The following is a 17,601-nucleotide window of genomic DNA, read 5'->3' as shown; positions in this document are numbered from 1 at the left end:
ATGTAGCAATCACAAAAGAAACTTATATGAAAAATGTAGGTCTCCCAGAGGATGAATTCTGGTCATCAATCTTAGCAGTGACTGCACTTACTCACTGATAAAATTCCCTGGCATTCATTGGCATATCTGAGAAAATATAAAGAACAAATATTAAGCCCCCAGAATAAAGTAACACAATCCAAACATAAAGGATGACAGCATAAATATTTGCAAACAGGTTTTATTATTCAAATTGTCCCATATTCCCATATTTGGGGACTATGATATGTCCAAGAACTTTACCATATTAACTATATCCGTAAGTTTTCTCTCCAGTATGACTTCTTTCATGTATTTGAAGATGATTTTTATTAGCAAAGACTTTACCACAGTGATTACTTTTAATAGAGTCTTTCTCCAGTATGAGTTCTTTCATGTGTTTGAAGATTACGTTTATGGGCAAAGGCTTTCCCACATTGATTACACTCATAGGGTTTCTCTCCAGTATGAATTATTTCATGTGATTTAAGATGACTTTTAGATGAAAAGGCTTTACCACAGAGATGACATCTATAGGGTTTCTCTCCAGTATGACTGTTTTCATGCCGGTGAAGTAGACTGTTATATGCAAAGACTTTACCACATTGTCTGCATTCATAGGGTTTCTCTCCAGTATGAATTCTTTCATGTGATTTAAGACGACTTTTAGATGAAAAGGTTTTACCACAGTGATTACATCCATAGGGTCTCTCCCCAGTATGACTTCTTTCATGTATTTGAAGATTACTTTTATAGGCAAAGACTTTACCACAATGATTACATTCATAGGGTTTCTCTCCAGTATGAGTTCTTTCATGTGATTTAAGATGACTTTTAGATGAAAAGGTTTTACCACAGTGATTACATTCATAGGGTTTCTCTCCAGTATGAATTCTTTCATGCATTTGAAGATGACTTTTATATGGAAAGGCTTTGCCACAGTGATTACATCCATAGGGTTTCTCTCCAATATGACTGCTTTCATGCCTGTGAAGAACATTTTTACATGCAAAGGCTTTACCACATTGATTACATTTATGAGGTTTCTCTCCAGTGGGACTTCTTTCACGTATTAGAAGATAACTAATATAAGCAATGAGTGTATCACATTGATGAAATCCATATGTTTTCTCTCTAGTATGAGTTGTACATACTTGATTGAGATTGTGACATGGAAAGTCTTTAATACTTTGATTATATCCATAGTTTTTTACTTTCAAATGAGTCCTTTCATGGACTTTTAAAGACGAATCAGATCCAAATGTTTCGTCATGTTGCTTACATTCATAAAGATCCTCTTGAGTATTGGATATTTTTGTATCTTTGAAGATAGTGTACCTATTAAAGGAAGAATAACAAACAAAAGGTTTTAACATTGCATCCACATGGCCTAACTTTTTATGCCTACAGATGTGGTGTAAGGATTAGGGCTTCTCATGATAACATGGTCCTTGACTCTCATAAACTGCTCCATTCACTAAACTATGGTAAGTCCCTCACTACAAGTATTTGAGGAACACTAGTATTAATAGTTTGCTTATAAAAGGTCTTGGTCATAAACCCCTTATCAATGTGTATTTCTTTTACAATATTTGCTTGGTATGAAACTATGTGGACGAACAGTGGAACAACATGCCTCTCATATAGCTATGACTGAAACTGTGACATCTAATATGGTATTGTTTCCTTGTCTTGTTTCTTAAAGGAATGCTTTGCAAACAATGATCAGGTCCCTGACATTGCAGTACAGTGTTGTGAGAATTTAATAATCACCACAAAGTTGAGCTTATTTATACTGTTGCTTTTCAAAAGTTCAGGGTTCATTAACATTTCTTCAGAAGTACATATGTATCAGCTGCACAAGAAAATTACCTTCTATGTCTTCTAGAACTTTGACAGTGTTCTTCAATATTCTCATCCTCCCATTTGTACCCTAAAACAGAGCACCAGAAAATGTATGATATGTTGCTGGAAATTAGGAACAATTTAAATGTCTATCTTCCATGAACTTTAAAACAATCCCTAATTTATTCACTAGATTCTTCCTCTTCCACAGTCAAAATCACAGAAGAGCACAAATCCCCAAAAGAGGTCTGGCCCCTTAAGTTGAAAAGTAACAAAAAGCTCACATTCCTACCTACAGCAGTGAGGTTCCAGTAGGTTTCCAGCATCACATCTTTGTAGAGACTCTTCTGGGAAGGATCCAGCAAAGCCCACTCTTCATGCGTGAAATTCACATGCACATCCTCATAGGTCAATGCATCCTAAAATATCCCATATAAAGACGTAATAGAAATGGTGAGACTGCATTGTAAATTCATACTACATTGAGAATATATTTACATAATGCTTTGTGCTTAATACAGTCTATAGCATGGGTCATAGAATTTCAAAAGCAATAACCAACTCATTATAGAAGGAAACAGAAAAGAAGGATGATGTGGTCACAGAAATAGAATAGAATATGGCATTGCAGGAGAAATGCCTAGTAATACGTTCAGAAAGACTTGCCAACAGAGTAACATTATTTAGTATACATCAGCAAAATTTTAAAATTATTGACTTCAAAAAGAATAGAAAATACAGGCATGGTGGTGCACACATATAAGCCAAAACATCAGGAGGCAGAGAGTAAAACTCTGTGATTTCCAAGTCAATTTGATTACGTAGAGATTGCCAGGACAGCCAAAGGTACATACATAGTGAGACCCTATCTCAAATAAATAAAAAATAGTACTCAGGGGTTCACTTGAAATTTCTCCATAGAATTGGAACACTCACTACAATTCTGTACCTGTCCATCATAAATTTTGAGTAATCCTGCTTAAACTGTAAGGTTAATAACTCCTAGAAAGGAAGACATTTTAATTAGTTACTGACAGGTGAAATTAATAAAAACATTAGTAAAATAAATGCTAATCCTAAAACAATAAAAAAAAAAACACCTAAAGAGACAGAGCATATAAAGAGGGGTCAACAAATATGATCACCTGCTGCTACTGAAGAGGACCTGGATCAAACCCCACCACTCAGAGGCTCACAACCATTCCTAACTGCTGGCCAACAGAATCCAAAGTTTTCTTCCAAGTTCAGAAAACACTGGGCAGACTAGTAGCACACAGCCATGTGTACAGGCAAAAGAGTCACATGGTGTGGGACAATGGTCTGTATTCTGTCAATTATATTTTAAGTAAATGCTGATTGGCCAGTAGCCAGGCAGGAAGTATAGGCAGGACAACCAGACAGGAAGGAGAGGTGGATCAAGAGAATAGGAGAATTCTGGGAAGAAGGAAGTCCTAGTCCTGTCCTGTCCCAGCCACAGAAGAAGCAAGATGTGATTGCCCAGGCAAATAAGGTACCAAGTCAAATGGCTAACATAGACAGGAATATTGGGCTAATATAAGTTAAAAGAGTTAATAATTGAGCTACTTGGCCAATTAGTTTATAACTAATGTAATCACTGTGTGATTTTTTTGGGACTTAACAACTACAGGAACCAGGCAGGACAGAAAACTCAAGTCAACAGCCACATATTTGAAAATTTTAAAAATGTAAAAAACACACAAAGGAAGGGAAGGTGATGTTACACATCTGCAACTCAATGATTCAGGAGATCACTATCAATTTCATGTCTGCATACATTCTTGGAATGCATTCAGTCTGAAGAATGACGCCCTCTACCAAAGTTCAAAGTCATGATGTGGACAAAGCTCAGCACAAGAGCAAATGCTTGACAAGAAACTAATTCAAGGGCTGGAGAGATGGCTCAGTGGTTAAGAGCATTGCCTGCTCTTCCAAAGGTCCTGAGTTCAATTCCCAGCAACCACATGGTGGCTCACAACCATCTGTACTGATATCTGGCGCCCTCCTCTGGAGTGTGGGAGGCAGAATGTTGTATACATAATAAATAAATCTTTAAAAAAAAAAAAAAAGAAACTAATTCAACCTGACAAAAATATAAACATGAAAATATCAAGCAAGAGAAATAGATTAGCAAGGGAAAGCAAACGCTTCTACTTTGCCTTATATTATTTAGGAATGGAGTCTCTAGTGACAATAATGGTGAAGCTACATGTGTGGTGAGAGCATAAACACTCAAAGCTCCTCCCCAGAGACTACATTTCTCCAGGAAGGCTCCTCCTCCTCGGGGTTTCATAAGCCACCACAAAGACAAATGCACAGACACAACATACTGTCTGGAAGATTTTTCATTCAACCCTCCACATTTTGGCACAGGTCATGATAGGATCACAGGCAAATCATGATGTAAAATGCATTTAGTCTAATTTCAAAGATACCCATATGATGTAACAGTCCCACCACTGTTCAAACATCCAAAGTTTCTTCTGACACTCAAGGCAATCACTTGACTGTCTCATCTTATAATATCAAAACACGAATTATACCTATCGAACAGGCAATGGCACAGAATACACATTTCCCTTTCAAGGTATTAAGAAAAGATTGGACCAAAGTCTGAAATCTTGCAGGGCAATCCTAAATCCTACAGCTCTGTGTCAGACACCCGGGGTTTCATTTTCAAAAAAAAAAAAAAATGAAAAACGATTCTTTCTCACTGCAACTTCTCATGTATCTCTCTGTAGCCATTTCTAATTCCTACATGCAGCTTTTTATGGTAGGTGTCTCAAAGTTTGGGTATTTCAACATACTGTTAAATCAAAATAGAGCCGAGGCTTTATCTCATGCCTTCATGCAAGGAAGTCTCACAGTCTCCTCACTGGGGCCCATGAGTTCTTCAGGTCTTTATCATCATTGAGACAACGTGTCCTGTAGCCCCAAGTGACACTGAATGCCATGTGTAACAAAGACAGACCTGAATTTGATCTTCCTACCTTAATTTCCAAGTGCTAGGATTATAAGCACAATCAACCACTCTGGCCTTTAGGGCTGCAGAGTTTTTTTGTGTTTTGTTTTTTAAATTTTTATTTATTTATTTATTTTTGTTTTTTCGAGACAGGGTTTCTCTGTGGTTTTGGAGCCTGTCCTGGAACTAGCTCTTGTAGACCAGGCTGGTCTCGAACTCACAGAGATCCGCCTGCCCCTGCCTCCCAAGTGCTGGGATATTTGTCTCGTTTATTTTACATAGCAACCAGTTTTCCCTCCCCTTTCTAAACTACCCCCTCCCTATCTGCTCTTCGTCCATCTCAATTTTCAGAAAGGGGCAGGCCTCCCATGGGCTTACACAAAGTCCAGTGCACCAGGCTAAGAGCAGCAGTTTGTGGAGTGTGTAGAGCAGGGCTCCCTCCTTAGGTGACACAAAGGAAATGACTGGCACATGAGAGCTGACCATTCCCGGCAAAGAGAAAACCAGTGGTAATGTGCTGATGTGCTTGATAAACGAAGCACTAAAGCATGGGTAAAGCAGTGCCAACAGAGAGCTAGGAAAAACAGTGCATTGGGAGGAGCTGATTCTTCAAGGCTCTTCACTGTCAGGCCTTCACTTTTGAGACTACATATGTATACAGGACATGACCCAAATTTTTTTTTGTTTTTATTTATTTATTTATTTATTTAAGATTTCTGTCTCTTCCCCGCCACCACCTCCCATTTCCCTCCCCCTCCCCCAATCAAGTCCCCCTCCCTCGTCAGCCCAAAGAGCAATCAAGGTTCCCTGACCTGTGGTGGGAAGTTCAAGGACTACCCACCTCCATCCAGGTCTAGTAAGGTGAGCATCCAAACTGCCTAGGCTCCCCCAAAGCCAGTACGTGCAGTAGGATCAAAAACCCATTGCCAAATTGTTGATTAGACCTCTGGGGCTTTACTGCTCTTCAAGAGGACACGGTTTGACTCCTTGAAACCTCATGGTGACCCAATCAATAACTCAATGCCCTCTTCTGTCCTTCTCGGACTGCAGACATGCACACGGTAGATGGACATATAAGCAGACATAACATCGATACACATACCATAAAACATTCATTTACAAAAAGAGAAAGATCTGACTGCTGAGTTAAAACACAAATGTTTGGAAAACTAGAGAATTTAGGGGTGGTTAGATTCAGAACACTTTGGACCAAACACGTGGTTCAGTAGTTCCCAGCACTCATTGATCCTCCAAATGACCTGAGTTTGTTTCCCAGCAACCCCTCCCCACCACCCCAGTGGCCCAAAACGTCTTTAACTCCAGTTATAAGGGATCTGTCTCTTTTCTGGGCTCTTTGGGCACCACACATAAAAGCAGGTAAAACATAAAATGCATTAAAAGTGTAATTTAATTTTAATATATTATTATGTAATAATATATTAAAAAGAAAAATAAATCATCTAAAGATGTGGCTCAGTGGGTAGCACAGCATACATGAAGCCCACAGTTCAATTTCTATTCCTTAAAGGGGACAAGGATCAGGATACCTGTAAACCCAGCTTGTAAAAGATGGAGGTGGAAGGATCAGCAAGTCCAAGGTCATTCTTGGTAACATTCAGAGCATGTGGCCACCCTGGGGTATATGAGACCTTACCACCTCAAGACATAAGAAGACAAGAATCACATAAGAATACTCCAGGAGAAAGAAGAGCAAACAAAGGGTTTGGGATACATGTCAAGATACAACAAGAGAGTTATAGAAGTCTACAAATCTGGAAGAGGTATTGATTTCATTCATAGTCAAAAGAAATGGCAATCTGGGTACAGAAACTAATATGTCTTCTGCAAGCTCTATAGGCACACTTACACCTGAGACATCTTTCCAGTCAAGGAAATGGCTTCAGTATAGTACCTCCAGTTTGTGAATGTTATTACAGCAGAAGACATGTGCATGCTTATCTTGGAGGAAGAAGAGTTTTTGAATGTCCCAGCAATGGCTGTATCTAAAGGATACAGGAATTTACTATCCACAAGCAAGAATTCATAGGATCAAATGAACAGACCTTGCTTGCCATGTTACATCGATCATGTCCCTATATAATTATGTATGGTTCTGAAAATAAAATACTGAGTATTGGGTTAAACATTACAACCTACTGAAGTCTCACTAAAATGAAGACTATAGTGAAAGGTATTTGTCAGATATACATGGATACCTTATACCCATGAGCTCATGAACAGGGAGGTGGAAGCAAGAAAACTGGGTGTTCAAAGCCAGCCTTAGCCACATAAGATCTGATCTCAAGAAAAAACAAAACAGAACAAAAAAATAACAAGAGTCTGTATAGTGAGCTATTAAAGTTCCAATTGGTTAAAAAGTGCTTTAGGAGAAATGGAGAAATAATGCCACATAAAAGCATTACATTCTCATTATAAGAATTATCTGTATATTAATATATATATATATATATTGACTTGATATCTTAATCCCATCACAATACTAAAATATATTCTTTTTTTCCTAACTAGACAATTAAAAATTTAGTATTGTATATATTAGTGTGATGTATGTATGTGATATGCGTTGGGGCAGGCACAAGAGTGCCACACTGAGAGTCTGAAGATCAGAGAACAACATTAAGACGTCAGTTTCTCCATTCACCCAGGGTTCTCAAGGTCAAACTGTGGTCATCGGGCTTGCATACAGAGCTCTTTTCAATGTAGCCACCTCATCAGCACTATTTGGTCAAATTCTAACTCACAGATGGTCTCACTCTTATATTTAAACACATTTCTGCTTTTTGTGGGTTTTTTGACACAGGATCTCTTTATAGCTCTGACTGGCCTGGAACTCACTATTTGGATGAGGTTAGTCTTGAACTTCCTGCAAATAGTCTGCTACTGCATCAGCTTTTATACAGAATCTCCTTCAGCCAGACATGGTGCCCCACATCTGTAATCCTAACACTAGAAAAGCTGAAGCAGGAGGCTCATAATAGCTTTCTTTAGTCTCGACCAGAGTGTAAAATGAAATCTGGCTCTAAAACACAAAACAATTTCTCCGTTATAAGACCAAGATCTCACTTGGGCATATTCTTTGCAAATTCTGTTGTGTCATTGAGAAACAAAATGCAAAGTTTTCCTAAGCCAGTAGGAGGCCAGGTGGTGATGCCTGTTACATGACTCAACATTCCACGGGCTAGGGTTGAGAGATTTTAAAACTCATATGTCACTTTCACTTTTTTGTTTTTTGTTCTTTGTTTTTTGTTCTTTAAGAAGTTGCCATATATCCCGGCACGATACTTTGATTTAGTCAGTACATTTAAGTAGCTGAGCATGAGGGCTCACACCTGTCATAGTATTTTAGAGACAGGTGCAGACTATTTGCCACCACATTCTACTCTCTGGCCCCCACAGGCTTGTAGCCATATCATAATGTAGAAACGCATTCAGTCCAACTTCAAAAGTCCTTAAAGTCTGTAACAGTTTCAAACTGATTTAAAAGTTCAAAGTCCCTTCCAAGACTCATTTTTCTCTTAACTGTAATCCCTTGAAAACCAGAATCAGAAAGCACATCACATATTCACTCCCAACACCTTATGGCACAGCATATATGCTACCATTCCAAAAGGGAGAAGAGGGGCTCAGTAAAGAAATGGCTGGCTAAAGCACCCTGACACAGGCCTGGCCACAGTGCATTCCTTAGAAATGGAGGGAATTCCATATGCCCTTTCTTCTGTTTTTGACTCCAAAACCAGAACCACATGGCCGAAGCTGCTAAGCTCTGCTGCTTGCTGATACTGGAACACGGACCCCTCGTTCAGCTACATCTTCACTAGCTTTGTTTTCAGTGGTTTCCTACACTGCTGAAGCTCGGCTGTCCTAAAACTCACTCTGTAGACTGTCCTGGCCTTGATGGGCCAACCTCTGCCTACTCAGTACTGAGATTAAAGGCATGCACCACCACACCTGGACCTAAACTGTTCTTTAATTTCTCTATACAAATTAGAAGGTTAGCTGGCTGTGATCATGACCTGGGCTCAATTTATTCCATTTCTTAATCTGTTTACTTCTTTGAACAAAGAATTTAGTTCCATTCTGCTTCATGGTGCCACTTTTCTCCTCAAATTGTACATTTTTATTTTTCCTTGCTGTGCTTGCTCCTTTTCATTATAAATCTCCATGAGACTGAAGACTAATAATCACAAAACAGAGTCAATTCTAGGCTGTTTGACATTTCCTCTGCCAAAGGAATCAATCCTAAACTCTTCACTTTAGCCTCAGGCAGACTATTCTGACAAGGGGGGAAAGGCAGCCACATTCTTCACCAAAATGTAACAAGAACAGTTTCTAGGCAATATATTAATATTCTTTTCTGAAACCTCTGAACCAGGCCCCCACGGTGCAAATCCCACCTCAGCACCACCATCTTCCATGCTCTCACTATGAGGGGCCATCAAGCGCCTCTTAGAGCGTTCCATTGCTTTCCTAACACAGTCCTAAAGTCCAAAGTCCTCCAAACAAAAACATGGTCAGGCCAATCACAGCAACAGCCCAGTCCCCGGTACAAATGTCTCTATTAGTTAGGGTTTTACTGCTGGGAAGAGATACCATGATCACAGCAATTGTTGAAAAGGAAAACATTTAATTGTAAATTCTAATGATAACGGCTTAGTCCATTATCATCATGGGGAGAAGCATGGCAGCATGCAGGCAAATGTCATGCTGGAGAAGAAGCTGAGAGCTCTACACCTTGATCAGCAGGAAGCAGAAGGAGCCAGAGGCACACTAGGCCTAGTTTGAGTACTCGAGACCTTAAAGCCCACCCCCACAGGACACGCTTCCTCCAACAAGGCCACATATATTCCAAGACCTCCTAACAGTGCCACTCCCCAGAGGACAAGCATTCAAACACGTGAATCTATGGGGGTCACTCCTATTCCAAACCCAACACAACCTTGATCTATTCCTGCCTAGTGCATCAGAGGGGTCTGACACCTCCAATCCAAAGGGAAACAAATTAGAAAGTCACCTGTTCTGTCACCTTCAGAGGTTGTCTTGCTGAGGTGCCTTCCGTTTAGACACAGAGCAGAGGTCAGATGTGGCGGCTGACCCACTGTCTGGGAACCATATGATGTCACTGGATGTCTCTGTCTGTTCATTTGTATGACTATATGATGGCTACCCTGCTTGTGTTTATTGTAAGTCTCTCTCTGTACATCTCTACATGTCTTTCTATATGTTTCCATCAGTTTAGTTTCCCCTGCATTGAGCTGTGGCTTTCTCTGGTGTGAACTCTCCTGTGATCCTCCTGTTGGGGGAGCTGAATCATCTGGCTCTGCCAGGTCATGTGAAGGGGGGGGGGGGACCCTCCACCTATCCCACCCAAGAGCAGTCCTTACTTGTATTGTTACTTGACTCTTGCTCTCGTACAGGGTTGGTCCTTATAAGGAGGGGAAAGGTGCTGGGCCTGAATCTCACAGCCGTCTAAGAACAGTGCACCCAGGGTGGGGAAGAACAGTTCCCCCAGGTGAGCATTCCCTCCATTTTGTGTCTGTTCTAAGTAGTTTCAGGGAAGGAGAAAACTCCCTCTGGACTGAACCAAAAGGAAAAGATAAAGTTCCACTACTTTCTTTCATAATTTGTGTCTCTTTTTCAACTGGTGATCTCTAAAACCCAAGTTGTAAAAAAAGTAAAAACACTGCCCCTGAGCTAGGCAAGGGAACAGATATTCCCTTCCCTCCAACACTGACCAAGGACATTTAAAGAATTTCACTAAGTACCTTTTAGAAAGATTAAAAACAGTGGCTAAAAAGATTTCCTTTTTTAAACCAGGCAGTAGTGGCACGCGCCTTTAATCCCAGCACTCGGGAGGCAGAAGCAGATGGATCTCTGTGAGTTCGAGGCCAGCCTGGTCTACAAGAGCTAGTTCCAGGACATGCTCCAAAAACTAGAGAAAAACTCTGTCTCAAAAAAACAATAAAAAAATTCCTTTTTTACCCAGTCACCCGGGGTATTAGAAAAATGTTATACAAGTTTAAAAAGTTTCAAGGGAAAAGGAGGCTCCGGGTGCTGGGAGTAGTACAAAGGCTGCTCAACAACAAACTGATCCGGACAAGGAACTTCTGCACAAACTGAAAGCCACCTTCACCTCCTCGGGTAATGAGACAAGGTCAGACTCAGGGATACCCGGCAAAAATTTTGGTATCCTACCCTCTGTCAGAAGAACATCTCCTAGCTGAAAGTTAGGCCTCTAATCAAAAGATAAATAACACCAAATACCCTGGAAACAAACCAGGTAAATAAAGTTCATATTGCCTGGTTGATGAGGCAAGCATCCTGGCCTGTCAGTCACACTGGAGCATGTGGCCTATGAGGAGTCCTGGTACTAATTCTCGTGAGTCTGTGTCTTCCAGAGAAGCATGTGTACTGGCTTGGACCTGGAAGAAGCACTCATCATCCTCCCATTGGCAGTGATGCATCAAGCATCTTTGCCTGTAACTGGACAGATCCAGTGGGAGGTTATAGTCGGCAACTAACCTGGACCAGGTTGTTAAAAGACACTAAAAGCAGAGTGACTTCCCCTCCTACAGATTTCCTGGGAAAACAGATTATAAAGACCACAGAGGGACTCCTGAGAGTTTACAGACCTTTGGCTACAAAATGTTAGCTAAGAAAGCCCAACTTTGTAGAAGCTGCATATCTGGCTACCAGCTGAGGGGAGACAAAAGGAGCCTGTCTCAGAGCAGGACTGCTGCCATCCTTCAGATCCCAACCCCAAAGACTAAAAAACGGGTACAGGAGTTCCGAGGTGCAGCTGGATATGGTTGTTTCTGGATACCAGAGTTTCTGGAAGTGTCGAGGCCTCTATACACCAACACAGCCTGGGCCCTGGGCACCTAATGTGGACTGAGACTCAACAAAAGCCATGCACGGCTTTAAAAACAGCAGCAATTGATGGAGGAAGGTCATTGGTTAATTAATAAAGAAACTGCTTGGCCCTGATAGGTTAGAACATAGCTGGGTAGAGTAAACAGAACAGAATGCTGGGAGGAAGAGGAAGTGAGGCAGACGCACACTCCTCTCCAGGGAAGACACGATGCAGCTAGCCACCAGGTCAGACATGCTGAATCTTTCCCAGCAAGACTGGTGCTACACAGATTACTAAATATGGGTTAGGCAAGATTGTGAGAATTAGCTATTAAGAGACTAGAACTAATGGGCCAAGCAGTGTTTAAAAGAATACAATTTGTGTGTTGTTGTTTTGGGGCATAAGCTAGCCAGGCGGCTGGGAGCCGGGCGGCAGGAACGCTGCCCGCAGCTCCTACTACAAGCAATTTCCAATCTAGCCATAGAATTTCCAGATGTCTCAAAACCTGTTTGTCCATGAAACAAAAGAAAATAGGGGTTTTAATCCAAACTTTGGGGATGGAAATGTCTGTGAAGTCCTTGTCAAAATGACTGGACCCTTAGCCAGATATTGGCCCATCTGTCTAAGCACAGTGGCAGCTAGTGCTTGATTAATGAGAGAAAACAACAGAAAATTCTGGGTCAAGATCTTATCCTCACTGCACACCACAGCATGCCTGAGGCTGCCCTTTTGTGATGACACAGGTGCTCGTCCAACACTGTCAAGAATAAAAGATGAAACCAGGTACATGGGAGCCGTAGCAGTTCCACTGACTGAAAAATAAGGACGCACACCAGGAACCTCAGCCCAGAGAGCAGAACTGATCCATCTGAACTAGGCTCTCGGATGAGGAAAAAGGAAAGACCACCTCCACCATCCACATGGACAGTCACTACACTCATACTGTCTGCTATGTCCACAGTATGATCTAGAAAGAGGGCTGCACAGCACTGGGAAAAGGACTTTAAAATCTTGGCCCTCCTACAGGCTATTTGGCTTCCCCTACAAACAGTTGTCCTCCACTGCTGGGCTCCTGACCCAGCTCTCCAAACCAGTGGGGCCTATTGGTATTTTGGAAGTGGGGTGAAGGGTGTAAATTTAATATCTAATAACATACCATGACCCCTTACTGCCTGAGATATTATGGTTTAAAAAAAAAAGTTCAAATCCACAGGATGATGGAGGATACCTGGTGTAGGAGTTCCTTCTGTCCATGTGTTGCTTTCATTGGTTAATGAATAAAGAAACTGCCTTGGCCTAGTTGATAGGGCAGAACTTAGGTAGGCGGGGTTTTTGTGTTGCTTTCATTGGTTAATGAATAAAGAAACTGCCTTGGCCTAGTTGATAGGTCAGAACTTAGGTAGGCAGGGAAGACAGAAATGAATGCTGGGAGGAAGAAAGACGAAGTAGGAGAGAAACGTCATGGAGCCACCAGAGACAGACATGCCTGATCTTTCCCAGTAAACCACTGCCACATAACAATACACAGATTAATAGAAATGGGTTAAACTAAGATGTAAGAGTTAACCAATAAGAGGTTAGAGCTAATGGACCAAACAGTAATTTATTTAATACAATTTCTATGTGGTTATTTCGGGGCTAAGCTAACCCAGTAGCCGAAGTGGACAAGCGGGCCCCCTCCTTGCAACAGACACCAGAGGGAAGGGTCACCCTCCCAGAAACAAGTGACTGGACTGTTGGTAACTAACCTTCACCAGGCTACTCATCTGGGGCTCACAAGCTTTCTGAGTCGTTCAGACCAGGGTTTAGTATGTGTAGACCATAGACTGGACAGCCTAGCAAGGCGTGTCTCAGCCAGATATCAGGCTTTTACTCAAGTAAATTCATTAAAAAGATTTGGGCCTGTGGGAAACAGGAAACACTGGCAGAATCAGACTGTAGGCCACAGGAAAGAACCCTGAGATAGACTTAATCATTCCCAGCCATAGGCCAGGACTGCTGGCTTTGTTTAGACACTTGGCCCCTGTCATGTTACATATGGATAGGAACTAACCAGACTGCTAGCCCATTAACAGACAAAACTCACTGTGACTGGAGTCAGCCCAAATCAATGTACTGCTTTATGGGTTAATGCATCAGGATAACAACAATATGATTGATTAGGACTACTTGGGCGGCACGTAGCAATGGTTTTACCAAATGTGCCTCTTCTTATGATTTCCATATTAAACAAATAGGTTGATCAGGACATGGATGGTATTGAAAGTTTCTATTTCTGAATTAAAACAACAGTTAAGATTACTACAAAACTGAAAAGGCTTGGACTTAATTGTCATGAGATAAAGGAAACTATGTATGGTTTTGGGGGGGGGGGAACCTGCTGGTCCTATACTAATTGATCAAAAGTAATTTAAAATAAAATAAAATACTGCAAAGGTTGGGGGAATCATCAATACCAGTCTCTTCCTTGTCCCACTGGCGAACTACTCTGCTTTCGGCAGTGACTGGGTCTTTAATCCTCGTTCTGATTGGATTAATGGTGGATCCCTGCATCCTAACTAAAGTAGGATGAGTCCATGATTTGATTCACTAACTCAGCCCAGTGGGAAATATAACAGACCCAAGTCCTTAGTAGGCCCCCGACCTAAGCACACCTGACTCCAAGATGGAAGTGCCACTCAGGCTGTAAAACTCAGCACATAGAACCTAACACCAGCCAAAACAAAACAAAGTGCACACCACCAAAGTGCATATTTACAGCAAGTCTCTACATGTACTAACCTTGCATTTAGTCTGTAGCTCTGCTTCTGGCTAATGGTTCCTGTTAACTGAAGTATGTCAACCCAGAACATGGTTTTTGTGCCTAAAAGCTCAACCTAGGAAAGGCTCAGTGCTACGCTGGGATACAGGAACAGCCAGTGTGTCTACAGGCCAGCTAATAAAGACCCGCTATTATTGCCTTAAACCCATGTTCCAGCAGTCTTCTCTGGTGAATACTCACAGCAAGCACATCATGGAACTTTCTCCATAACTGTAGACAAACTCAGACACAAAGCAAGTCTCCACAGACACAAGAAAACTGAAATAAGCCCTGCATCCTGTCAGACACCACAAATTAAACCTGGACATCAACAACAGCAGAAGAATCAGAAAGCTTTCAAACACGTGGAACCTCAACACCTCATTTTTAATTTTTAATTTTCATTTATTAATGAAAAATGAATTAAGATAGAAAGAAAGAAATGAAATGATAACCACGCCACAGACTGAATTCTTTCTCAAGGTATCAGCCCATGGGGCTGGAGAGACAACTGAGCAGCTAACAGCACTGGCAGCTCTTCCAGACACCCTGAGTTCCATTCCCTAGCAACCACATGGCGACTCACAATCATCTTGGTGGGATCTGATGGCCTTGTCTGGACTACAGCACTTGTATACATAAAATAAATAATCAACCTTAAAAAATCACTGTGTCTAGTAACCGAGACCGCCCCCCCAAAAAAAAATAATAAGATCAGACCATTAATCTTTCATTTGATTTCCCAGGACATGTACAGAATACAGAGAGACAGTATAACAAAATCTTACACAACCTGTCTTCCTGACCCTTCTCTTGCTCCGAAGAAGCACTATGACAGGGAAGGCTTTTAATTTGGTGAGCAATTATAGAGATGGAGGCTCAGTCCATTCTCACCTTGAAAGGAAGTGCCCCAGTGGGCAGGCATGGACTGAGGGTTACATCCTGATACACAGGCAGGCAGCAGGCAGGAAGAAACACAAGCCTTGCACTGAGTTTTAAAAGCTCAAAGCCCACCTACAGTGACACACAAACACAAACGAGACACATCTACTCCCAGAAGGGCAGACCCCTTAATTTTACTCAATCACTTCCACTAATTGGGGCCAACTATTCAAAGATAGGAGCCTGAGAATGCTGAGCAAATATAAACCATGACAGGAATACAATCTATGAAGAAAGAACTCGGAAGAAGAGTCAAAGATACTAAGGAAAACCGAGAGAGAGGGAAGACAAAGAGAGACAAACAAAAGGAAAAACTACTCTAAATACCAGGAGAAACTCCTCTGGATGGATTACAGGCTCCTTAATATAACGTTCCCTACCCTACCGAAGAAGAGATTACACACCCTGCAGCTGTGGCGCACATCTTTAATCCCAGCACCTGGGAGGCGGAGGCAGGTGAATCTCTGTGAGTTTGAGGCCAGCCTGGTCTACAAAGTGAGTTCCAGAACAGGCTTCAAAACTACAGAGAAACCCTGTCTCGAAAAACCGGGAAGAAAGAAAGAGAGAGAGATTACACAATTCAAGGCCAAGGCCTGATCCCTTGTTTCCCTCCCTACCCAGTTCCCTCAGAGAACCTGGGGAACCTTGGATCAGGTCCGCTGGAAGCAACGAAGGCATCAGTCTCTTGCTGTGCTTAAGTGTGGCTGTTGTAGATGACGCCATCTGGAAGGTGCATTCTTTGTTTGTTTGTTTGTCTGCTTTTTTTGTTTTTGGTTTTTCGAGTCAGGGTCTCTTTGTAGTTTTGGGGCCTGTCCTGGAACTTGCGCTGTAGACCAGGCTGGCCTCGAACTCACGAGATCCGCCTACCTCTGCCTCCCAAACGCTGGGATTAAAGGCGTGAGCCACCACCTCCTGGCACTTTTTTTTCCACACAGGACGTCTCTCTGTAGCCCTGGCTGCCCTGGAGCTCGCTCTATAGCCCAGGCTGACCTGCGCTTCCTATGTACTAGTTTCAAAGCATGCAGCACCACCGCTGATATTTTAACAAATTAAGCCCGAAAGTCTTCAGTCCAGCAAACATGGGGATTACAACGGACGTCAGCACGGTGACAAGGACGTTCCCACACAAGGTCCATGCACCCCACGCTCTGCAGGAGCAAGCCGCAGAGCGAAATCACTCAGAGGTCCCGCTTCACCACGGGACCTGCAGGGACCTCAGGGGGCAAAGGGAATCACTCCGCCCACCGCGTCCGCCGCCGGTTCCCACAGACCCGGGAGGACCCCACACCGGATCCCGCGGCTTCTCCCGCGTGGGGACGGCGGCCCTCGCTCACCATGGCGGACTCCCAGCTCAGCCCCATCTCCTCAAAGCTCCCGGCAGCAAAACACGTGAAACTAGAAGCTGCCTCTGGCGCAGTCCGCCGATAATACAGTATGGCGAACCGGAAGTGCCCTCCCTACCCTGAAAGGCAGTCCATCTGGAGGCTCTGATTGGCTACTGAGGCCTGAGTGACAGAAACAACTCCTTTAGGATCAGAGTGCTGTTAAGTGAAGACGCACGACGGTTCCCAGCCCTGGCTTCCTGCCCAGGCACCCAACTGCCCCAGGCCTGCAGAGACTGGCATTGCCACAGAACTAGGGGCTGGACTGCAAAGTCTTCCCTGAACAATCCCTGCACTCAGCAGGACTCTTTTCTGGGGCATTAGTGAGGTTTTGCCAAGAACCTGAGAAAGGACTAAGGAAACCGGACACTTCCTGGGTTAATCATATCTCAGGCCAGCTGTGGAAAACGGGCTATGATTTTCATTTTTGTAAAAAGAAAATTTGATTAAAAACCATGCACTAATCTGCACTCCCTTAAACCGCTGTGCTGTGGAAAAGGCCCATCAGTGCAAACACAGGATTTAGAGAACTAAACCCTACGGGGTCAGAGTGAGCTTGTTACTTTTCACGCCATGTTTCCTGTAGAGCCGCAGACTCTGATGACGAAATTATACATATTTTACTGCCTACTTGACATACGGGTATACAGATTTATTTTTCCCTCTTAATTCTGCATCATTAGTGAAAATAAGTAAACCAAATTAAGAATAATACTTTTTTTGAGCTAAGGTTTCTCTATGTAGCTTTGGAGCCTGTCCTGGA

At 42.4% G+C, this 17,601-nt stretch overlaps 2 protein-coding genes across 3 annotated transcripts; both read right to left on the bottom strand.

The window, feature by feature from the left end:
* Positions 1-204: 204 nt before the first annotated feature.
* Positions 205-1,026, bottom strand: LOC106143736 (gastrula zinc finger protein XlCGF7.1-like). Its single transcript, XM_026784241.1, is given in 3 exon segments — positions 205-382; positions 384-961; positions 964-1,026. Coding segments are annotated over 3 exon segments (729 nt in total). The 5' UTR covers positions 1,019-1,026; the 3' UTR covers positions 205-286.
* LOC113455437 (zinc finger protein 431-like) lies at positions 940-16,867 on the bottom strand. 2 transcript variants are annotated; one of them, XM_026784238.1, is made up of 4 exons: positions 16,791-16,867; positions 2,160-2,282; positions 1,891-1,951; positions 940-1,356 (listed from the first exon to the last, which is right to left on the bottom strand). In XM_026784238.1, exons 1-4 carry the CDS (start codon positions 16,815-16,817, stop codon positions 1,259-1,261), a joined length of 309 nt encoding a protein of 102 aa, XP_026640039.1. In that variant the 5' UTR covers positions 16,818-16,867; the 3' UTR covers positions 940-1,258. The 2 variants fall into 2 exon arrangements, with proteins under 2 accessions (XP_026640039.1, XP_026640040.1); XM_026784239.1 differs by lacking the exon at positions 940-1,356 and having other exon boundaries at positions 1,887-1,951; positions 2,156-2,282.
* Positions 16,868-17,601: the final 734 nt, after the last annotated feature.

Source organism: Microtus ochrogaster, chromosome 22, assembly GCF_000317375.1.
Source record: "Microtus ochrogaster isolate Prairie Vole_2 chromosome 22, MicOch1.0, whole genome shotgun sequence".
Classification (NCBI taxonomy): domain Eukaryota; kingdom Metazoa; phylum Chordata; class Mammalia; order Rodentia; family Cricetidae; genus Microtus; species Microtus ochrogaster.
Note: the sequence above shows the minus strand (reverse complement) of the source record. Positions and strands in the feature narration are given on the sequence as shown.